The sequence below is a fragment of the Lissotriton helveticus genome, chromosome 3_1, assembly GCF_964261635.1.
Source record: "Lissotriton helveticus chromosome 3_1, aLisHel1.1, whole genome shotgun sequence".
Lineage (NCBI taxonomy): Eukaryota > Metazoa > Chordata > Amphibia > Caudata > Salamandridae > Lissotriton > Lissotriton helveticus.
Window position 1 is genome coordinate 398,048,850 of NC_136061.1, and position 24,101 is coordinate 398,072,950.

Genomic DNA, 24,101 nt, shown 5'->3' on the forward strand with positions numbered 1-24,101 from the left:
GAACATTTTCTTAGGCAAGGAGGTACAATCCCGGTAACCAGAGTGAGCAGGCCTTAACTTTTCATTCTCTTCACTAGGCCAAAAACGATACGTAAACAAGTGTAACTCTTCTGGTGGGTAGAGATAAGAACAATGGGCTTTCCACGAAAGCAGACTTTAACTAACTATCCCCCTAGACAGGGGTTAACTTTCCTTAATTGAGGTCCCCTCATGGTGCCTTTTGGGGCCTTAGCCCAGTTACAGTACTTGTGGGGCCAACAGGGCCTGGCCACAGTCTTCCCCGGGGGAGGGGCGAACTCGGGACCCCTCCTTCCACTCCTAGGGGCCCGCTTGTCCTCCGAGTCTTCTGCCCTCCTCCCCGGGGGAATTACCTGGTCTTCTTCGGCTCTTCTTGAGCCCTTGCGCAGATCCAGATGAGGGGCGTGAGGGCCAGTCAGGGGAGACCCGCGCGGCTCCGGCGCTCTTCTCGGGCCTCCCTCTGGCCTCAGGCTTGCTCCGCTGACTCTCTACTTCAGATCGCGGCCCCCGGAGGATGTGGAGCCGGCTGCCAATAGCAGCGCGGCCGGCTAGGGGCGCGAACTCGCTGACCAATCCGCAGTGCGGGCAAGGTGGGGGCGTGGCCAGTGATGCGCCGGCGTTCCCCCCACCACGTGACAAGGGTGATGCATGCTTCAACCCAGCGAGGCTTACCGCGGCCTGACAAGATTTTGCGGCGGCCCTCTCTTGGCTCAGGGGGCCGCTGAGGGGCTGCAGTTGGAAGTGACAGGCTCAACGGGGAAGTGCCAAGGCTGCTACGGGGTCCGACGGCCTTTGGTGCGCGGCGGGCCTCGTCAGCACGGCGAGGGCTACGGCGGTGAGTTGGCCTGCTAGCGCTTCTCTGAGGCAGCGCGGGGTCGAGGTGGAGCTCCGGGTCACACTGCGCTCTTCCCAAGCAGCGCTTCACAGGAGCACACAGCGCCTTATGACCCACTAGCGCTACAAACAAATTAGGCAGTTCAGGAGCTAGCGCTCCGCCATAGCGCTCCGGGGCATCAATGGACTCTGAAATATCAGCACTTCTCAGGGGGGCACAGTAGGAGGGCGCTGGGCAGATAGGTCAGTTCAATTTCAGTCAAGGCAAGACAGGCCACACGACAGTGGCGGAACAGCAAAGGGGGCCCAGATGGAGACAGGGAGCGCAGGGGGTGACACTGCGCTAATACCTGGTTGGTCCCCCAACAGTCCTGTGGGCAGTTAGAAGGTCTTCTTGGCGCTAGATGGTTCCTACGCCCCTTGTAGAGAACAGATTCGTGGTCTCTTGAGGAGGGGGGGGGGGTTGAGTTGAAGGCTTTCCTCTGCAGGTCACTTCAGGTGGTCCCTGGGTTCCCCTCCCACCGGGCCAGATCAGTGGGCTGGGTTCAGTGTTCCTCACACAGCTTGGTGGGCAGCGCCTAAACCCTGTCACCCCCAGTGGTATAGGTTCCTGACTAGGCCCTACCGCCTAAGTCTCCTGCGTAGGGTCCCCCAGGTTAGTGATGCCCCAACTGACTGGAAAGTTTCCCTCCCTTTTCTTTTATAGTCCCAGGTCAGGTGACCACTCTCTCAGATGGCAGTTGGTGACCACTCCCCTATTCCGGAAGGTTCCAGGAGCTTCCTCACTCTAGCTATGGGCAGGGAAGGTAGGCTGGTATCGCAAAAATGTTTAGGGGTTCCAGCCAGCTCCTGGCTACTAGAGTGCGTCTAAAAAACCACGCTGCAGTAGCAGGGGTCAGTGGCAGCCATATTGGGGGAAGAGAGCACCTGCACCTTAGCATTGATTAGCAATGGGAAGGTGCCCGGAGACCTAAGACCAACAAAAAGAAGGTGGGAAAAAATGAGGCAAGGGCGAAAAAAATAGGGAAAGACCACCCTAGGGCTGACAGGTCTAACAGACCTAAACAAGATACCCTACTAATTTACCATATATTTTCACAAAGCCCAAAAACCTGAAGCGTATACCAAACATTATTACCACTTTATAGCATTAGCTCAAAATTTATCAGACACTCATATAAAGGTTTCCTTTTTGGCAGATGAAGAACATCTTAAATATCACCAATCAAAGAGTGAACACTACTGACCTTCATGGCAACTTTTCCAATTTGTTGTCCTAGCACGGCCTGAAATGGGACCTCCGACGTTCCAACCACAGAAACTGAGATGGCCTTGTCTGACAGGAATGCCGCCACCTCCATTCCTGAAATACAACGCAAGTGAGAAGTTCACATAACATCATAAGAAGTATACATTAGAAGAACAGGGTGGTAATGTCACTGACCGGCTATGTCTCTATCTGAATTCTTAATAGGACACTGCTCTTTCTCACCCTAGTTACTTCATTAACCTTTCTCCCACTGTCCCTTCCCATCATGCCTTTCATGACAATTTACACTGCAGATAGCTTTTCTGAGTGCATCCTTGCATTGCTTTCTGTGGCAGAGATGAGTAAGCACAGTCCATAAAGTTAAAAGTTTTCTTTCTATAGGGGTTGAATTTGAGGGTACTCTGATTCTTTAACCCCTTCCATGCTCATGACAAGGTCAGCTCGTCATGCAGTGCACTGGAGCTGTGCTAACAACGAGCTGACCTTGTCATGAACAATGGATATCTGGAGAGTTCAGCACCCAGCGGGAATTGCCTTAGCACCAATGTGGTTAAGAGGTTTCTAGAGGTCAGATGGTTGGGGTTAGGGGATACAAAAGATTGGAATCTAGTACTTGAAGACAACTCATACCAATAAATGAGGATCCTATGACCACCACTCTCTTGCCCACTGCAGATTCAGATATTGTGTTTGCATCTTCGGGAGTTCGCAGGAGAAACACATTCTGAAGCTCCGATCCTTGGCATTGCAGCTGCCTAGGGCTAGAGTGAAAAGGACAAAATAATTATGTACAAGGGAAGTCATTTATAGAGCTCGAAAGAGTGAGAACACTTTTCCTACCAAAGCATATGCCAACTAACCTATGTTGGACATCTTCTCGGTGGCAGTACCCGACACACCTCTACTGGGCGCATCGAATACAAGCCTCTCTCCAAGACACATTTGCACAGTGAAACCCCCATTTAATCCCAGGCTGTGAAATCGTCCAAAGACATAGCTGCCACTTGTGTGTTTATCTCCTTTACATACTGCAGTTGTACCCATGCATCCACCTTCTTCTTACAGTTACCACCAGTACATCTAGATGACACATTTGCATTCAACCTTTCTCTCACATCTGTAAATTAATTTTACTTTTCTTTTATAGCTCATTCACATTGATTGTACACCTATCCAAAAGCTCCTTTCCTAAAGTCAGTAACATCAATGCATAACAAGCCCTCTGATATTTTCACTCCGAGTTAGGGAATATGAGAGTACTTTCAGATATATTGGTGTAAGTTAAGTAGCTGAAATCTTGAACTGATGGCATCGTCTGAGTTTTGGCTTTAATGTGGTTTCACTGTTATTCTCTCAAGCTAGCATTTATTGTGAGCGATTTTAGGCCTCTGGGTATATAAGGCTGGATTGCACCGAGTGACATCATGTTGCCAGGCAGATACCAATTATTTCACTGTATGATGTTTAGTGAGATTATGTGGCTAACATTGTTACTTGGACGAAGGGCAGGGCTTCAGCAGAGACCCATGACCCATGTTAGCTCATGTTTAAAGGCCTACCTGGTGACAAGCCCATGCTAGTCACGGTAGAGTCTGCAGTCTATTTTCATGGCCAGAATTGGTTCGTCCCTCTGTTTAAGCAGAAGGATGTGATGAAATAGAGACTATGTGATAGCAACATCTCAGATAATCAGGCAGGATTCCTTATGGTACCTCTGGAAGAAAGGCTTCGCTATACTGATGAGCCGTGGGATATGGAAGACTGAGAAAATGTGCAGGATTAATTGAGGCATATGGGTGAGGTCACGGAACTAGAGGTTTTCAAGTCAGGTTCCAAATATTAGATAAGGTAAAGTATTTGGGTGTACAAATACAAAAAGAGTGCTTTTTTGTGATTTATTCTGGTCTTGAATCCATACCCTTCCCTGAAGTCTTACGAGAAAAACAAAAGCTAGAATTGTGCATAAACTCCTCATACTGCCACTCCTCTACTGCATGAAGAGGCACCACTCTGCGGCTGCACTATGTCACTTCCAGGTAATTTTTGAGTCCTCTCAGGGCCTCATGGAGCCGACACCTACATAGGGGTGACTTATTAATATTTAAAAGCAAGGTTTTTACCTACCAAAAAGGTTTCTTTTGACAGGTCGAAATCCAATTTGTATCCTGCTACAATCAGGCTACTCAGGGTAGGCCTGAAGCCATCTTTGCACTATCACTGTAGAGGATGGAGCAATAGGTGCTGCATTTCACTAGTAGCATTTACCTTTGCAGGCCCTTGGTACACCCGTTACAAAGGACTTACGGGCAAGGTAAATATACCAATTTGGATTATGCCAGCTCAACCATGTTTAACAGGGTAGCACAACCAGTTCTAATGCCAGCAAAAATATAGGGTCCAGCAAAAGGTGAAAAATCGAGAGTGACCACGCAGAAAAGGTTGATTTCCTAAAAAGAGATACTACTGCCATCACTTTGTGAACACCCAAGGAGCAGAGGAAAAGCCAATTTGAAAGGGATTCTCGCCCACACTGTAGCCTAGATAACACCAGTCGAATTGCAGGATAGGTTTACGGAAATGCACGTTCTGCAAGTCCAAGGACACCATGCATTCTCCTGAGTCCAGGGGTGACAAGATCGGAGTCAGGGTACTTTTGACTCTATCTTTCCTCAGAAAGGCATTAAGTAGCCTACATCATTCTTGGAGACAATGAAGTATTGGATCAGAGGGCTAACCAGACTGTAAAGAATCTACCTGAAACTATCAATTCTCTTTGATTCCCTGTAAGGATGGCTGGTCGGATAGTATTTGGAATTTACCTTGCTTGGTGAAGCTTGGACAATTAGGCCCCCCCCCATGTCATGTGCTTAGTTAGACAGTCAGGATCACCTGTAGCTGCCCTATGCCTCCTAGCCACAAGTTGACTGACTGGCGGGCATGAGCGGGATTTAAACCACGTAGCCAGAAGAGCGCCTGCACGGTCCACATAAAATGGCAACACCTTCTCAGAGAAACAGGTCCCGGCTGATCAATCGGTAGTATCGCACAACAAGAGCGAGAGGTAATTCTATATTCTCCCAAAATACATCAATTATGCACAAGTTGTGAGCGCTCGAGACGGTTTGATTCCTGCCTACCTTTCTACCCACTTGCCTAATGGTTTATTTAAATACCAAGAGGAGACACCCCTTCCACCAACTGGCAGCATGCTTCATTATTGGTGTCTAGTTTTATCCAGGTAGATAAATACCACCGGAACGGGCTCAACCAAAACGAGGAGCACACATAAGGTATTGTACTAGACAAAGGCAGGGTTCCAGTAAAAGTAAAAAATATTTTTTAATTAGTACCCATATCGTAGTTAAAACCAAATTTGAGATGTTATAGAAAACACAATGTTTCAACATCCTAATTTGCAGACATGCTTCAGCTGAAAGAATTGGTGCTCTACGGGTTCACTCGGTTTTCCTCAGGGCTTCTATACCTTCATGCCTATCTCTTCCCTAAATCAGAAACAAGTGGATTAAAAAAGGCATAAGGCTCTCCTAAATGACCAATTATGATAGCAAAAGCCTGTAGGTTAGAAAATTAAAATAAAAAGACTAATTAACCATACTTATAGGTAGAAAGAGAACGTAATCTCAACTAATGGAAATACAAAACCATCTGTCAATCAATCAATCAATCAGTAGATTTGTAGAGTGCCTTTTGTCACCCGTGAGGGTACCCAAATGCTGGCAAGGGCCAGTTGATTAGTTGAACAGCCCGGTCTTTTGCGACTTTGGGAACTCTGGAAGACATGGGGAGGTCTGTAGATGAAAGGGTAGCTTGTTCAATGTCTTCGCTGCTAGGTAGGAGAAGGAGCGACCTCCGCATCGGCTACGTTGGATGCGGGTGGTGAGGGTTAGACAAAGGGGGGCCAGATGTACAACGCGCAAAATTGTGCCTCACAAATTGCAAGTCTGTTGCGACTTGCAATTTGCGAGGCTTAATATGCCATGTACAACAGTGTGGAACACACTGTTTGCAATTCCCAATGGGGTCGCAAATTGCGAGGCTCATTAATATTAATGAGCCTCTCACAATTTGTCAGGGACTGCTTTTAAATAAAGAACACGTCTGGCTGCGGTGTTCTATATGGTCTGTAGTTATCGGAGGAGGTGAGATGCAATCTCTAAGTAGAGAGAGTTGCCATAGTCCTGTCGGCTGGAGATAAGGGCTTGGGTGATGGTGTATCTTGAGCTTTGGGGTAGCTATTGGAGTGCCTTACAAAGCATGCAGAGGATGAAGAAGCATGAGGAGGAGAAGGCGTTGACCCAAGCCATCATGGTTAGCTTGTGGTTTAGAATGATTCCAAGGTTTCTAGTGTGGTCACTGTGGGTAGGAGTAGGTCAGAGCTCTGAGGGCCAGAGAATGCGTACCAGGGGAGCTTTTGTTTCCAAAAATCAGAACTTCACTTGTCCGTGTTGAGCTTCAGGCAGTTGTCCGTCATCCAGTTGGCGACGTTTGTCATGCAGTTGTGCAAGTTGGTGTTGGTGGTGTCTTCAGGGAGGGAGAGGATGAGTTGTGTGTTTTTGGCATAGGATATGATGTGAAGTCCGTGGGATTTGTAGCTGCTGGCTGGTTGGGGCCCGAGTGGACCGAGTTCATGATGGAGATGGTGTCCTGTGAGGAGAGCTGGCTCCACTGGGTTACTGGGATATCTGTGGTTGTAGCGTTATGTTGCTTGAAGATGTTGGTGGCCTTGGGATGGGGTTTGAAGTTCCAGAATATGTAGGTGATCTTGTTGTGGAAGAAGTTTGCAAGGTTTTCACAGGTTCCTGTGGTGGGGTGAGGGGGGAGGTAATGTTTTTTGTTGCAGCTGAGGGGTTGGCGAATTCTTTGACAATGTTGAAGGGCACTTTGCTGTTATTGGACCTTGATTCTATGCGTGAGGCTAAGGCCATTTTCTTCAATCCTCTCAACTGTCTGTGGTGGAGGTCGAGGGCTATCTTCAAGGCGGTCTTGTCGGTCATGCCCTTGCACTGGGCACAGTCCAGCACAGATGGGCTGGCCTTTGGTGTGCGAGTCGCGCGGTCGCATTGCAGACAGCATTACATAGGTTCTGAGGTGGGCGGGGCCTCTGTTGGCAGGAAGAACAGTGAGTAGGAAAACGCCTGTGAGGAAATTCTGCAGCGGATATGTCACTTGATCAGGCTGGAACAAGCAGGTACTGGAGGCCACAGGCAAGGGGCAGGCTAGGTGTCTAGGTGCCTACTGTTCCGGTTGTGCAGCTGCCTGCATTAAGTAGGTCCTGGGAAGGGCGAGGCTTCTGTTGGAGGGAAGAATGGTGAGAGGGGAAACCCCAGGTAGTCGCTGTTTCACGTGACAGTGTCACAGAATCAGGTTGGAAAAAGCAGGAACTGGAGACCACAGGCAAGTGGCAGGCTGGGTGTCCTGGTGCCTACTGCAGCATTCGTGCTGAGGCTTGCATTAAGTAGGTCTAGGGGTGGGTGGTGCTTCTGTTAGGAAAAATGGTTAGGAGGAAAACCCGGGCAGCGACAGTGTCACTGGATCAGGCTGAAACAAGCAGGAACTAAAGCCCACAGGAAAGTGGCAGGCTAGGTGTCCAGTTGCCGTTAATGGTGGTCACTGCAAATCAACATAATCTCACTCCCTAAAGTGAAATCTTAACCAATCCACCAGTACATTTTACTGCATACCTACAGAAAGGCATTGCACTCCGTCGATATATACAAGGGAGCCCATAAGTTGCGATATCATCAATATATATGGAACAAAGATGTGACTATGGACCGTTTAATAATATTCAACCAATGTGGGGAGGTTTCGGAGCTCACTCACAATGGGGAAGTGGGCTTTTCCCTGTAGTTAAACTCTTAAAAGCAATCATCATGATTAGTATTCAACTATGGCACCTCCTAATTATTGAAGCACCCTTACATATTATATGCATTAATTCCTCCCCATCTAAATTTCACTGAGTGAATGCCCACTCACTAACAGATTCGTAAGTGTAGATAGTCATTGTCCTTTTATTTAGCTTGGTTATTTGTCATCAATATTGTTCTGCCTTCTATAATCATCAGCAGTCGCAGAATCTGCTACCACAGACCAACAACACAGCATATAAAAACATAGACAATTTGAGATATATGTATCTCATCAGCTTGCGTCCTGGCCATTATTGTCACACCATAAAGTAATATTTGACCACGCTGCTGTTGGTGACAACATTTTAAGAGCTCTCAAGCCTCCTTTCTTAGGAATTAATTTGGGATACTTATCATATGTACAAGAGACACCATGTAACAAACAAACTCACATTTATGCGTCCCGTAGATAGCACTAACTTGGGGGATATAGTCATCAGATAACTGCCTTTCTGCGGGTGTGGCCTAAGCCAAAAATATGCATTCATGGCATCCCATGTTCCATTGCTTAGGGATCCAGGCAAGATAATTATCACCAGTGAGAGACACTGCATGCAACATATAGGACTCACTGCAAAAGCTTCCCGTATGTATGGCAGGCTCATAGGATACATCATATAATCTAAACCATTCCGGTTGGTTACTAGAACAGTATATCACAGTTGTGTGGTTTTGATTGCACATGGGGTGTAAATCCAATTCCGATTGCACATGGGGTGTAAATCCATTTCTGAAAGTGCTGATCCATGGGATAGTTAATCCCACAATGTGCATTGTACAAATGTTCACATTCATCATCGTCAATAAATGTACAATTTAGATTTGTGAGGCGCTTACCTGCTGCCTGTTGCGATAAGAAGCCAGTCATACTGAAGAGAAGCTTCATCCTGGAAGTGCACAGTCTTCTTCTGGCTGTCGACAAACACCACCTGCAAGGATCAGAGAAGAACGGATTAGAAGCATTCCTGTCCATATCCATGTTCCAAGCCACTTTGTCCGCACTCTCCAAGTCCAACAAATCTCCCTCCTTCAAGTCTCTATCCCTATTTTGCTCTTCTTCCAAGTAGGTCCCTACCAATTCTCCACATACCACATCTTACAAAGCCATTTCATCCCATTTCCCAAATCGTTCAAGTCTTCCGGTTTCCAGCATTATCCTCTGCTGAGCCTATTCCTTCTGAAAGTCTCTCTCTCTGGGGCTTGGCCTGACCAAGATGAGGAACATACATTAGAAAGTTCATTGCTCTGACTTACACCTGTCTGTGAAGCCTTCACAGCTATTCTAGATTTGTAAAAGAACTGTGGAGCTTATGGCAATTCAAATTTGTGCTGTGGCCTGTACAGGTGATTATACCCCATCCATCTCAGGTCTGATCGGTGGTAAGTAGTAGTAGTAGTAATAAGTTTATTCGATAAAAGTTTATCATAAAAGCATATACATATAAAAAATCCAATTTGTGTAAACATGGAGCACTTAAAACATCATAATATACATTAACACTATCAATGCTACAGTAATTCACCCTCTGTGCTGCAGATCCTTGAATCCCATTGTTCATGATGAGCTCAGCTTGTCATGAGCACACAAGCAGTGTACTGCATGACGAGCTGAGCTCGTCATGAGCATGGAAGGGGTTAAGTTCCAAACACTTAAAAAACAAATATACAAGTTAAAATAAATATGAAATAAAAAGAAGGGGAATCCATTTTCACAAGGCTGATGAAATAGAATTACAACCATGATAATTTTTACACTAGACATTATACTTTTAAAAGATTGCTTTTGTCATAACTGTCACCCATGCATGTCTCAGGTGTTAAGACTTGTTAATTTTTTTGCCTGAATCTTTGTTCGTATCAGCCATGCGCATCACAAATATTTAGCTACTCTACATATCAGTGTCAAGGAGGAAGTATCAGTTTTTAGGAATCGTAGTGCAGCACAATGGTTCGTAAGGCCTAACGTTTTACAGACTGGTTTGAGCCATTTTGCTCTAGCCATCCCGTAGGCTGGGCAGGGATGGGCACAACTTGGACAAGGAGCTGGTGTTGAATTAGGCCCTTTCCAAGATGCTATCACATTATTAAGTGGCAGGGTCCCTAATCTCATCTTCATGTATAGGAACCTGTCCCTGGGAACCTGTATAAAGTCGAGGTAGGGTTCTAGTTTACAGATGTTTTGGTGTTCAAAGAACCCTTCGGTAAGTTTCCCAGATTTTGGATTAGATAGCTCGCGCATCTGCATCCAATCCCAATAGGCACCAGATCCTGCTTGGGTGGTGGGGTCTGACTGGCCCAAGCCTCACTGATTCCAATATCAAATAAAAGCTGCCTAAGGTCTACTATCCATTTGATTCTGCTCTCTGTGTCAGCTGACACCAGTTCATCAAGGGCAGTAGCATAGTTGGACAGCTCGGCGGTCCTTCTTATGCGCGCCCAGAAGAGCAGAGGGTGAAGGCGTGCAATATCCTGAATAGAGCGCCTTCCCATATCATAAAATAAAGGCTTCAAGGGAGTAGAGGTGGGAAGGGAAATAAGGTCTCTTAGAAACTTATTCTCCGACTTAGCAAGCTCACTAGTATTCTCCATGCCCCAGAGTTCGGCCCCATATAGGGCCGAAGGTAATGCTTTGCAGTCATAGACCGCAAGCGCCGGGGCGACTAGCCTACTCGCAGATAGATGTTGTTCTCTGACGATAGCCCCAGACACCCGCTTGTGGTTTAATAGCATCTTGGGAACTCCTTTTCATATTTTTAGAAACTCTGATCCCCAAATAGTCAAAAGACTCGACGACATCCAGGGGGGCACCGTTTAGAGCAATGCCATTTCTAAACCGTTTAGAGGGGTTGATAGTCATTAATTTGGTTTTACTTGTGTTGATTATTAACCCCTGAGAATTATAAAAGGAGCTAAATCTGTTTAGAAGCTTTTGGAGGCCACCCGGTGACTTGGAGATCAAGAGGGTGTCGTCGGCGAACAGTAGGGTTGGTGTGTTCTCCCCCGCCAAAGTGGGAGCGTCTGTTGGTTCCTCATTGAGATGGTCCACCACCCCATTGATGAATAGTGAAAACAGGGTGGGGGCCAACACGCATCCCTGGCGTACCCCCCTGTTCACCACGATCCTCTCTGTCAACTTCCCTTGAGATCCCCACCTAATTTTTGCATAGTTGTAATAATGCAGCCCTTTTAGGAAATCAAGAATCTGGGGGAAATGCCCAGATGTTGAAGAACCTGCCAGAGCTTGTCCCAGGGCACCAGGTCGAATGCAGTCTTCAGATCTATGAAGGCCAGACACAGACTGCCTTTCCCTATAATCACTATTTTCCATTAGATCATGTAGAATCTGAACACCTGGTCCATTGTACCCACCTTCTGCCTTAACCCCGCTTGATAATGGGACAGGATGTTTCCATCCTCCATCCACGTTCTGATCCTCATAAGGAGCACCCTGCCAACCACCTTCTGGATCACATCGATCAAACTGATCGGTCTGTAGTTGGCAGGGTCCTCCCTATTCCCTATCTTGAATATTGGGACGACCTCCGCACCTTTCCAGGAGTCCGGAACAGGAAATCCCCTTGCTATCAGATTCATTATGAGTAGAATAAATTGAGCCCAAGGCTTAGGATCGTGCAGGAGCAGGTCCATGGGAAGACTGTCGGGATCCGCTGCCTTTCCTGGAGCGATGCTATTTATTGCTAGCCCCACCTTTTGGAGCTCAAAACTGTCCGATAACTCGAGACTTCCCCAATCATCACAGGTGTCCCCAACACTTGGGGTTGCAGAACACTCTTCTCCCAAATATAGTTTGGAGAAGAGTTCTTGCCATTGCTGGCCTGTAATATGGTTAGGGATTGGATCGGATACTTTCCTGTTCCTTCTGTTGATTAAATCCCAGAATAGTGTTGCGTCCCTCTGGACCAAGGCCTGCTTAAGTTCCTGCCAATGGGCCTCGTCCCAATTGCGTTTTGCTTCCACCAGAGCCTTGGAATAATCTTTCCTAGCTATTTTAATTGCTGGTAAATCCTTCATCCTGATGGCTAGAGATAATGCAGCCCTCTTTACAGTTAAGAGAGTACCATGGATTAGTGGAGCCGATTTCCCTTCTACAATAAAAAAAGAACTTAGCTTATTAATTGAATCTCGGTAAAAGTGATGAAAATTCAATTGATTCCCCATATCACTATAGAGCACCATTATTTCCCTGTTCTTAGATTCAACAACCTCCCTAATGCTTTGCAATTTGTCTTCTTGTTGGAAGACTTTGTGCCATTTAAGGCGTCGCTTGGGAGGGGATTACCTCTCTGGTTGTCAATAGGGGACGATTACATGCCTTAGGCCCTGAGGGTCACCAGATATCATTTACTTGTAGACAGAGAGGGTTATGGTCACCGTCTATAGAAGGCATAACTGATGAAGCAAAGCTTCGCATATTTTGCGGACTTGCTGTACTCAAGAACCTCGTTTATGTGTAACAAGATAATAAGTATACGTCTTACTAACATTTATATTAAGTTTGAGTAAAGTTTATGAAGCTTGCTTACGTGTATTTCTAATGCATTTAATCCGTGTACTTAAAAATGGCCGCCGCTTGTATTTTAGTTACTGCGCATGCGTCAGCCACACTCACGTGTCCTGACGCGTCTGCAGAAGTGGAGGGAAATTTATGCGCATGCGTAATACATAGCTGTGCCCATCATGTGGTACTGCTCGTGCCACTGCTCTTGTGATTGTCTCCATGTAGCTAACATATAGATTGCATAAGTATATTTCTTGATGATAAGTTAGAAGTACAAACCCTGTGATGTGTTTTCATGATGACATTATTATGTATTAATTTGTTTTCGCTTACTTTTCATGTACCGCGGGGAATGGGGGTCTGAGAGAGAGGAGAGCCATATTGGAGGTCCCTTCTGCGCCTGCGCAAACTCTGAGGCACAGTGGACCTTGACTGATGGAACACAGCCAGTTGGCAGTGATGTGCAAGATGTTCCTGAGAAAGTCACCTCTGCCCTGCGAGAACAGCGAATGCGGCTCCTTATATGTTACAATGTAATATTGTGCTACTGTTTGCCGTGTAGCTTCTCATGGGAACCCCAATCTTACTAGGCGGTACCCAAGTATGCAAATACAGGCTTGAAATATTGTATTGTGATTGGTGTGTTACCCAAATCCTACCTTAGGACCAATCCGAATTGAGGGATTCTGACACTTTGCAACATTGGGGGGTGGTACACTGCCCCAAAACGTATATCTACCCTGGGTTCACCTAGGGAATCGTCCGACTTGTCTGGTTTAGCTGACCTGTCACTGACCCATCGCACTCAATAGGTGGCTGAAGATACAGAGAGCTGCGGAGCACTCTGTCCGAATTTGACCATAGACTAAGGTTTTACTGAACCTTAAAGTGCTGGCGAAGCACTTTTGCGGGGAGTTCGCTGACCCAATCGGGGTTTTGATCGATAGCTGCAGAGCGGGTGGAGCGCAGGCGTTGCTTCCGAGCTGTGGGTTCTGGTCCTGTCCTGAGCGGTCCTGTCCTGAGCGGTCCTGTCCTGAGGGTTTGCTGTCCTGTCCTGAGGTCCTATCCTGATTCCTAATCCGAGGGTATCCTGTCCTGTTCGGGGTGTCCATTCTGCACCTGTTGTCCTTTGAGGGGTATCCTTCCTTGAGGGTTTCCTGTCTTTAAACTGACCCGTGGCCAGGGTTTGGTTTCCACACCAGTCTAGGTAAATACTGTTCTAAGTTCTTTAAACTTGCACCTTTCTATATTTCTACCTTTGCTTTAATAAAGCGATACCTTGGCATATGTTATTTTTCCATGTTTTTCCGCAACTATTGAAAATCATTTGCATTTTTCTCATAAATTTGTTCTTATGTCTTCTCACTTGCTAGAAATTATATTTTGCATTGCAGTTTGTCATTTTCTGATATGGTCTAGAACCTCCTTACCTAGACTGTTCAAAGGCCCGTTCACTTTAAGTTTAGCGTGTTACTCTTTATAGGCCTTCCTATAGTTACCCATGCATAGTCTGTCCATGCTTGAAGATTTTGAGATTGTGTAGTATTCTTCATTTATATTCAATAGCAATTTTCAATGATTACCCTGTCATTATTTCTCTATAGTTATATCATTTACATTTTACTAGTCATTGAATGTCTCATTCTCGTGTATTTGATGCAAGAAAACAATGAACTTTAGATAAACATTTTAAAACTTCCTGTTGTCCGTGGTCATTTCAACAGTATTGAATGTTATTGGTTGGGTTTGTATTTTGCTGCCTTTCCTTTTACAGCTAGCTCCCTGATTCATTGTGGTCATTAGGTACCCGCATCGGTGGATGGTAAGTCGGGTGCACTGAGAAACAAATAGTAGGGAACACACTCAAATTGGTAGAGCTCGTGAAGTCACCTGGTCAATGTATATGGTGATTTTGAAAGTATATGGGCCCTGAAGCCGGAAAACGGCGAAAATTATTGGTCGGGTGGCCTCGCGCGCTCTATCAGTTTTTCTGGTAAGCAGAGGATGGTTAGGGACTAGCTAAAGGTTAGGCAGGATTAGTTAGACTAGTCGAGTCGGAAGCTGCTAGTACATTAATGCTGCTAAAAGAGCGGCTGTTCTGAGAGACCTGATCAATCTCTTGTGAATACGCACGAATAATATCTTGTAAAAACAATTCATGAATTGCTGTATTGTTATTATTCTTGTTCTTATATTGTTATATGTATTAATCCATGCGTTTGTCAACCGTTTAGTTTCTTGTTGTCCGAACTCCCCGGGGAATTGAAAGGGCAAGTGGTGAATAGAATCCATTGTCCTGAGGTCACAGGCTTGAGGAAAGTTAGGTGCAGGTTAAGTTAACCGGGAAGCACTAACTAGGGTTTTCTGAATACATGTGTGAATAAATGTCAGTAACGGGGTTCATTGGCAAAATTCCCATAGTGGCGTAACCTAGTAAGGGTCACATCGGAAGAGTAGCAGGTTCCTCGGAGCTAGCGTGAAAGCAGAGGGGTCCGCTGGGAAACCTTAGACTCGGAACATATCCCGGAAAGAAGTGGATGAGTTTAGGGGAATAACAGGTTCACCGATGCTAAAGTGAAGGGTAGGCGGAAGAGATCTACTCGCAGCGTGTGAAAAGTAAATGGAAGTAGTTTACTGGCAGTAAAATAATTCTTTCTCTGTCTAGACACTTGAGCACTGTGGCGAATGTGTATTCGTTGTAAATTAACCAAGCACTGAGCACTTTAAAAGAAAGAAAGTTTCCGTTACCTTGTGAAGGGAGCGAGTCAGTCGCGAAGCGCCTCTGACGTCACTCTGTGCCGCGCTGGGATTGGTGGAAGCAGCGGGCGGGTAGCGGAGCTGGAATTGTAAAGGAGGGGTGAGCGCCGGAGCGTGGGAACTGTCTCACGAAGGGGCCGCGCACCCATTGGCGGAGATTATTTAGAGTCGCGCACCCATTGGTTGCACGGATTTCTGAAGCGCGTTCTGATTGGAGGTAGTTTGTAAACAAAGTTTAGCGTAGAAGTCGTATGTGGCACTCGCAGACTACAGGCACTCGACCTGATCCAAGACACCTAGGGTTTGAAAGGGATCAGTGGAAGACTAATAGATACGATATTATGTACGGAACAAAGAGAAAATTGTCCCTTATAAGTAAGGTGAAAAATTATTTCAAAACGGACAAACCGATTAAATCTAGAGAAGGTGTTCTTGTCCCACCACCCAATACTCCTGCCTCATTCATGATGTTTGACCGAGGGTACAACACCTGTGTGTGGTTGGAGAATTGGGTGAAGTACACAAAAGATGACGGAGTATTGGCTTTTCCGTTAGAAGGCACTTTCAATGGTAGGATCTTATTTAATTTAAGAACCCGAATGAATGAACTGCATCCCAGACCGAGACTAACGCAGTATGAAGCATTAGAGGAATGGGAAATAGAGGCTTTTGAAAGAGAAAGACCCCGAATGGACAAAGGACTGACCAAATGGTACCCCAGGCAAAAACAGGAGTCCAGGGATAAAAGGATGAAGCAGTGGAGGCAGAGTATGATTGTTGAGGGTCTGTTTCCCATGATGCCGGCATGTCATAATCCTGCAGCAGGTGAGAAAAGTACCGAAAAGTGTAAGCATTGGGGGGCCCTTGGGGAGTCAGATGATGAATTGTTAGATGACATCTGTACCAGAAGTCCGCCACCTTATAATGAGGGGGCCCGTCCTTCCAGTGTAGGAGATGCTCCCCGTCGCCATTTCCTAAAGGAAGAAGACCGATCCCTAGGACTGGGAGGGGGTGGTCAGGTATTGCCCTATTTTGAGAAACCCGAACCGGCGGAAACAAGGAATATATATCCCAAAGTGCCCGCAAGCCAGGAAGAAAAATATTCACGTACGAAAGTTTTCTTTCCCAAACCCCTGTATGAAAGCGAAGAGAAACCATCGAGTTCAGGACTGCCTTTTGTTCAACCTCCATATGAGGAAGAGCGCAGGTCCTTTAACACCGGAACCTTGTTCCCAAAACCGAATTATGGTGGGGGACCAAGTGAAACGCATCCTACTGCCCCGAGTTTTACTCCTCCATTGACCCCACAGATATTACATGACACGACTTTAAGAAGGATACTAGTGGAAAAGGAGCAAGAGGCTCTAGCTAGGCAAAGGACAGAAATAATTCAGAAAATCTCCCAGTTAAATACCAGTCCTGAGGCGTTGACCATTCCAGTAACTATTGGACCAGTGGTTCCGTTATACGGAAATGGTCAGGGAAATCCGATTACTCCAGTTATGACCCCAGTCATGGCACCCCCGAGACAGGAACCGATAATCATAGATGATCAGTCCAGTGAGTGCGAGTCTGAAGTTGCTTTCTTGGACTTGCCAAACAAACAGACCGGAAAGGGAATGCAGCAGAGGCATAACCCTTTTAATGCGAAAGAAATTAAATTAGAATCAGCAACAGGTACTAGGAGTGTGTCTTTGGTAACTCCGGATGAAATTGAAAGTTGGAGTCGCGAACTAGAGAAACAGACTCCGCAAACGAAACCTTTAGACCTCTACAAGCTGAGGGTAGAAATAGAAGAATTAATGGCAGGAAATGTGGGGTTGGATCGATTGAATACCTACTCTGAAGAAGAATTGTCGTTTATGTGTAAAAGCTTTACAAGAAACACCAGAGTGCTCCACGAAAAACTGACAGACACCGCAGCCAGTATGGGGGTAGATATTTCAAAATCCAAGCCCTTGCAGAAACCGTACAGAGCAGACTTCTCAGACAAAGATATAGAACACCTGAATGTGGCAGGGAAAAAGTTGCAGATAAAAGAATTATTGGGGGTACTGCAAAAATGGGGAGATGTGGAAAGATGGAGAAGCAGGTGGGCGAGAAAGAAAGAAGAGGCTCGCTCCCGACAAGTGACTCCTGAGTTTGCTTTAAGGGAGGTAGAAAAACCTGAGCAGTTATGCCCCATGCGCGAAGTACCTGGAGGGAAATATGTGCATGTCCCTTGGTCCAGACAGGATATTGTGTCCTTTACGAATGATTTTCCAAAATTACGAGAGAAACCAGTAGACTGGTACAGGCAGGTGGAAAGGTTCGTGAAGGTACAGAAGTGTCTGTGGAAAGACCTGGATGGGTTTTTCGACATTGTGGTTCCGGTAGATTTATGGACCCAGTGTAAAATAGCCATAGACTGGCCTAGTGAAGAGTACCCAAGGAATAAAGAAACAGGGGAGCCATCGAAGGATGTCATGCGAAAATATGAGCAGGTAATTCAGCATTTGAAAGAAAAGGTACCTGCAAAGGAAACTGATTGGACCAAGATAGATAGGACAACACAGGAAAGGGACGAGACAGTGCACTCCTTCTATGAGAGGTTATTGCAGGTGTTCAAAACATACAGTGGTATTGATAACATCGAGATGAAAGACATGACGCATTTTATTTACAGGTTTGTAAATGGTTTAAGACCCGAAATTTGTCAGTGGATAAAAGATAATAAAATCTGTTGGCACACAAAAAAAATGGATGAGGTCCTGCGGTACGCAAAGTACTGCGAGGACGAGATGGCAGAAAAGAAAAAGGCCCTGAAGGAGAAGGTGATGTGGGCTCAAGTGAAGCTCGCAGAACAGCAGGAAAAACAGTTGAGTAACATGGTTAAAAATGCTGAGAACAAAAGTCCTGGAGGTGGGGGTGGAGGAAAGCCCCGGCCCAAATTTAGCAGGGAAGAGGCTATGAAGAAATTTCCCTGCCATCAGTGCGGCGAAATTGGACACTGGAGTAACGAGTGTCCCTATTTACTAGATGATAATGCCAAAATCCCTGATTTAACTCCACAGACGCAGAAAGAAAGACCAAGAAAGACTCAACCACAGGTAAAAACAGTTCAGGTGCCCCGAGCACCAAAGCAGGTATACAGGGGAAAACAGGCAGAGGGTGAGGAGATAGAAGTTTGGGAAAGTGGTGAGAACAGAAATACAGCAACTTCGCAGTATCTGCTGAATGATACATTCCTTTGTAATGATCAGTACTGACGGGGCCTGAGAGGGGAGGACGAGGAGTGCGTACTTGGCGCTTCCTTGCCGGTAGACCAGTCTGGACCATACATTGAAGGAAAGGTTGACGGGAATGATGTCACCTTTCTGTTGGACACTGGCGCTACCCGTTCTACTGTAAGAACAGTGGACGTTCCAAACCTATCCCTCTCGGGAGAAAATATCCAAGTAGTAGGTGTATCTAATCAATTGATTAGTACTCCTGTTACTGAACCCATGGAGATTTCAATTGGAAATTTTAAACAAATGCATAGGTTTGTCGTCTGTGACACCAGTCCAGTGAATCTACTGGGTCGTGATTTGCTGTGCAAAATGAACTGTACCATCTTTTGCACACCAAAAGGTGTTGAAATTCAAAACCCCGGATGAAGATGGCATTTATAAACTATTGTTGCTCAGACCTGACTCAGAAATTAAACGATTGACCCTGCAAGACTTGCCCAAAGAACTCCAAGAAGCAGTAAAGCCAGAAGTGTGGGACTTCACTGGAAAAGATGTAGGATTAATGAAGGATGTAGACCCCATACAGATAGCCATCAAGGACAATGCAGTATACCCTAACACTAAGCCCTACCGAATGAATGCTGAAGTGAAAGCCGGTGTCACTCTGGAAATACAAAAATTACTAGAAGGAAACATCATACAGGAAGTGATGAGTAGCCCATGCAACTCACCGATTATGGGTATCAAGAAGCCTAGTGGCAAGTACAGGGTAGTGCAAGACCTGAGAAAGGTAAACAAAATTGTAGTTCCCTGTTGCCCTATTGTCCCGAACCCAGCAGTGATATTGTACCAGATTCCTTGGGATGCTGAGTGGTTCACTGTGATTGATTTGTGTCATGCATTCTTTTCGATACCCCTGCACCCCGACAGCAAATTTCTTTTCTCATTTGCCTTCGAGGGTCACGTGTATTGCTGGAACCGGGTCCCTCAAGGGTATACAGAGAGCCCCTCTATCTTTAATCAGATCTTGAAAAAATGTCTAGAGACTTTGATCTTACCTGGGAACTCTGTCCTAGTGCAGTACATAGACGACCTCCTGCTGGCGTCTAAAAGTCATAGGGACTGTGTAGTTGACACCATTGCCCTACTAAATCATCTGTGTGAGAAAGGGCATAAAGTGGCCCCTGACAAACTACAGTTCTGTGCTAAATCAGTGAAATATCTAGGACACCAGATAGAAAAGGGTGTCAGAAAAGTCACATCAGAAAGAGTGAGAATAATTCAAAAGATGCAGTTGCCCCGTACTCAAAAAGACATCAGAATGTTCCTGGGTGTACTAGGATACTGCAGGCAGTGGATTCTGGGATTTGCAGTCTTAGCCAGGCCTTTGATAAAAATGACCAAGAGAGGAATGCCAGATATTGTAGAATGGGACGATGAAAGCCTAATGGCCTTCACAAGACTGAAAAACTGTCTGTGTACAGCCCCTGCATTGGGAATGCCAGATTATTCTAAAGAGTTTGCCCTATTCTGTGACACTCGCGATAATTGCGCATTGTCAGTCTTAACTCAAGAACATGGCACGACCAGAAGGCCTGTGGCCTATTTTTCTGCCACCTTGGACCCAGTAGCTGCTGGGTTACCAGGCTGTCTGAAAGCAGTAGCTGCTACCTGCGCAAGTTTAGAACAGAGTGAGTCCATTGTCATGGGACATCCTGTGACTGTGTATGTTTCACATGGAGTGGTAATTCTATTGACCAGAACCAAAACGCAGTATCTCACCCCTAGTCGGCTGACTAAATACGAGAGGATTCTTGTGGGTGCAGCAAATGTAAGCATTGTTAGGTGCGGTATTTTGAACCCTGCCACTTTACTCCCAGACCCCCTGGAAATGGAAGGTGGGGATGATGATGAACATGACTGCATTGATCTGACAGAATTCAGCACCAAACCACGCCCAGACATAAAAGAAACGCCATTGCCTGAACATGATAAAGAACTGTTTGTAGATGGTTCCTGTCTAAGACATGAACTAGGAGGCCTGAGTGCTGCCTATGCAGTAGTCTCCTTAACAAAAATTGAAGAAGCAGGTTACCTATATAACATAAAGTCTGCACAAGTAGCCGAATTGATTGCTATGATAAAAGCTTGCCAAATTGGGAAAAATCTACGCATAACAGTGTATACTGACAGTCAGTACTGTTATGGTGTTGTGCATGACTTTGGCCAATTGTGGCTACAGAGGGAATTCCTGACTTCCTCAGGTACTCCCATTCGAAATGGAAAAGTTGTTCATGACCTTTTAGAGGCCATCCAGTTACCCAAGGAACTGGCAGTGGTAAAATGCGTTGCTCATAAGAAGAGCATGGACAAAGTAACACTGGGAAACGATTATGCTGATTGAGTGGCCCAATGGTGCGCCAGAGATCACTATATCGTTAATCCTAAACGAGGGGGAAATCGGAGCCAGCTGCCAACTTCAAGTGTTTGAAGAAGTGCCTTCTTGGGATGAAGTGAGAGAGTGGCAGGAGGCGGCCCCTTGGCAAGAAAGAGAGAAATGGAAGGAGGATGGGTGTAGACCGAGACGTGTGGATGGTGTCATCTTAGGCCCAACTGGTATGCCTGTATTACCCCGACACTTGCTTGGCACAATGGCAAGATTAATACACGAGGGATCACACATTGGTAGGGATGCCATGATTCTGGTATTTCAACAGACTTGGTACAGTAAGAAGTTCAGGAAAGTAGCAGAGTCCCTCTGCCAGAGGTGCCTGTCATGTCAACAAATGAACCCAGGCAAGAGGACAATGGTTGAACTGAGCAAAATTGGGAGATCAGGGGGTCCCTTTGTAAGGATACAGATTGATTTCATCACCATGCCCCGTTGTGAAGGGAAGCGATATGTCCTTGTCATTGTTTGCGTATTTTCAAAGTGGGTAGAAGCTTACCCTACTCCCCAAAGTGACGCACTGACAGTAGCGAAGTGTTTACTAAAAGAACTGATACCTAGATTCGGGGTGCCATTCATTATTGAATCAGATAAGGGTGGACATTTTCAGAATGAAATACTGGCTGAACTCTGTAAGGCCTTTGGAATAAGGCAGAAACTTCATTGTGCATACCACCCAGAGGCTTCTGGAATAGTGGAGCAAGTAAATGGAACTATCAAAAACAGACTAGCAAAGCTGACTGATGCAACTGGCATGACCTGGGTGAAGGCCCTGCCCCTGGTCCTGATGGGACTGAGAAGTGTTCCTGACCGCAAGACAGGCCTAAGTCCTCATGAAATCATTATGGGAAGAGTGATGAGACAAGCATGGGTGCCAGGAAGCAAACTGTTGAGTATTACTGATGATTTGGTGCTTGAATACTGCAGAAGATTGGGTGACCAAGTGCGTTCTATCTCTCGCCAGATTGGAGACGACGGCATCCTCAATCCAACGACTCCTCTCCACAACTTGGTTCCAGGAGACTGGGTCAAAATAAAGAAGCACACTCGGTCAAGCTGTCTGGCACCAAGGTGGGGAAAGAAACGCCAAATAATCCTGGTAACAACCACTGCAGTAAAGTGTGCAGGCATTCCCCAGTGGATCCACGCTGGCCACACCCAGAAGGTATTACCAGACGAGGAACCTGAAGAAGAAGGGCGTCCAGCAGAGGACTCTGCAGGAGCCAGACCAGAAGTAGCTGACAACGAACAGCCCAGCACCAGTCAAGCTGCAGGAACAGCAGACGTTGGCCCAGGAGTAGTTGACTACGAACTGCCAAGAATCCAGCCTGCTGAAGAGGTCCAGGAAATTGAGCCAGGAGTAGCTGATGACGAGCTGCCAAGCATATGGCCAGAAGAATGGATACCATTGATTGATCTGACCGAGGATCCCATCCGAACAAGAGAGCGACTTTGTGAAGGTAGAGAGTGGACTAGTCAGGAAAAGCAAGGCACAGGCGAAGAACCTCAGCCGCTTGAGATTCACATCAAAACTGAGGAAGGAGAAGGTCAGACAGGGACAGAACAGGTGTTCGATACACCTCCACTCACTCCTGATGTGGATAAGGGACAGCTTAGACATAGAATAATAGTTCGAGCAGAAGAAAATCAAGAGATCGAAGTGCTTGAACAGGATCAGATAGAGTTAGAAGAACGGGTTCAGGAAACAGAAACAGAAACAGAAACAGAGACAATCGAAAGCCAAAAACAAAATATTCCTGAACAAGGCCAGATTAGTAACCAGGCAGAAGAACTAGATGCTAGCCCTGGAACTAGCCAGATAGGGGAAGAAGAAGAAAGTGAAGCAGAATTGCCACAAGCTAAAGAGAACAAGAGGATAAGAGAGGAAAGCGAAGTCCAAGTACCAACTAAGAGACACAAGAAAAGAAACAACCTTGAGCCTAGGTTCGTAAAGAAATTGAGGCTAAGGATAAAGACGGTGGAAGAAAAACGTGCAGAAGCAAGGAGAAGTGCACGGATAGCAGAGCAAGAAGAAAACTCTTCCAAAAGAAGGAGTGAACGAATAAAAAGACAAAACAAAAAGTACAAGTCACCTGAATGGACACTCGTTTTGGAAGAACTTGAAGATCTTGATATAACTGACGTAAGCGACGGAGAGCCCGTCCCTGAGTACTCTGCTGAAGAAGAAGACGAACCACCGTGAATTTGCACAAAGTAAGCTAGTTGTGTAAAGACACAAAGAGGGGTCGAGAAACTTCTTCTGAGCCGAAATGTCTGATTCAACTGTGAATGGTAGACCTAGTTGCAGTCGTTTCAAGACGTGCTGCAAGGTGTGTATATGTAGTATAGTAGTACTGATAGTGATCTGGATAGGACTAACAATCTTTATACCGTTTACTGTAAGTAAAGATACTAACATTGTCCCTACTGAAATTGTAAATACTGACAGTGAGGAGTTGACAACACAGAGTGTAGCGAGACATGAGAGAGCACTGAGACAAACAAAACAAGACTTAGAAGCATCAGATGAGGGAGGACTACATTATCATGGAATTAAGAACAGGACACACCTAAATGTTTTTGCGAACTTGTTAATACACTATGTAGAGACTATGGAAATTGAAGATTGCTATGTCTGCATGAAGCTACCTACTTCTGTAGCTGAAGGCGTGACATACCATCACTTGCCATTGACATATGGAATCTCCTGTAGCATTTTAGCTAGTTTATTTTACAAAAGAGGACCGTTACAGTACTATTACTCTAACAATGACGTGATCTTTTCTGAACTTCCTATACGTGGGAACTTGAATCCTGTACATACCAAAAGCGACACCATAAGATATATGGGAGACTACTTTTTGACTATAGGTAACATTGACATAGCTGATGCACATAGAGATAACTTGACTTGTTCTTTGCGTGAACAGGAAAAGATGTTCCTGAACATGGCAGAGAAAAGGAGGATTAAAATACAAAAGAAGGCTAATGACGAAAGTCAGAAAAAGCCAAAGTGGGCTGAGAACATGGAAGGCACCTCAAATGGTGGGGCGGGACCTGCTCTGTTGCTGGATTTTGAAAAGAAAGGCAAGCTATGTCTTCACCGCGA

The 24,101-nt window shown here is 45.7% G+C and overlaps 1 protein-coding gene across 4 annotated transcripts in view; it reads right to left on the minus strand.

The window, feature by feature from the left end:
- LOC144822522 (apoptosis-inducing factor 3-like) overlaps positions 1–24,101 on the minus strand; it is a 545,716-nt gene that overhangs the window by 188,963 nt on the left and 332,652 nt on the right. For all 4 annotated transcript variants that reach the window (XM_078680159.1, XM_078680158.1, XM_078680160.1 and 1 more), the window contains 3 exons: positions 8,893–8,984; positions 2,753–2,883; positions 2,100–2,215 (listed from right to left, as the gene is read on the minus strand). In XM_078680159.1, the coding sequence (XP_078536285.1) occupies positions 2,100–2,215; positions 2,753–2,883; positions 8,893–8,984 (339 nt within the window). The remainder of the gene's footprint in view (positions 1–2,099; positions 2,216–2,752; positions 2,884–8,892; positions 8,985–24,101) is intronic.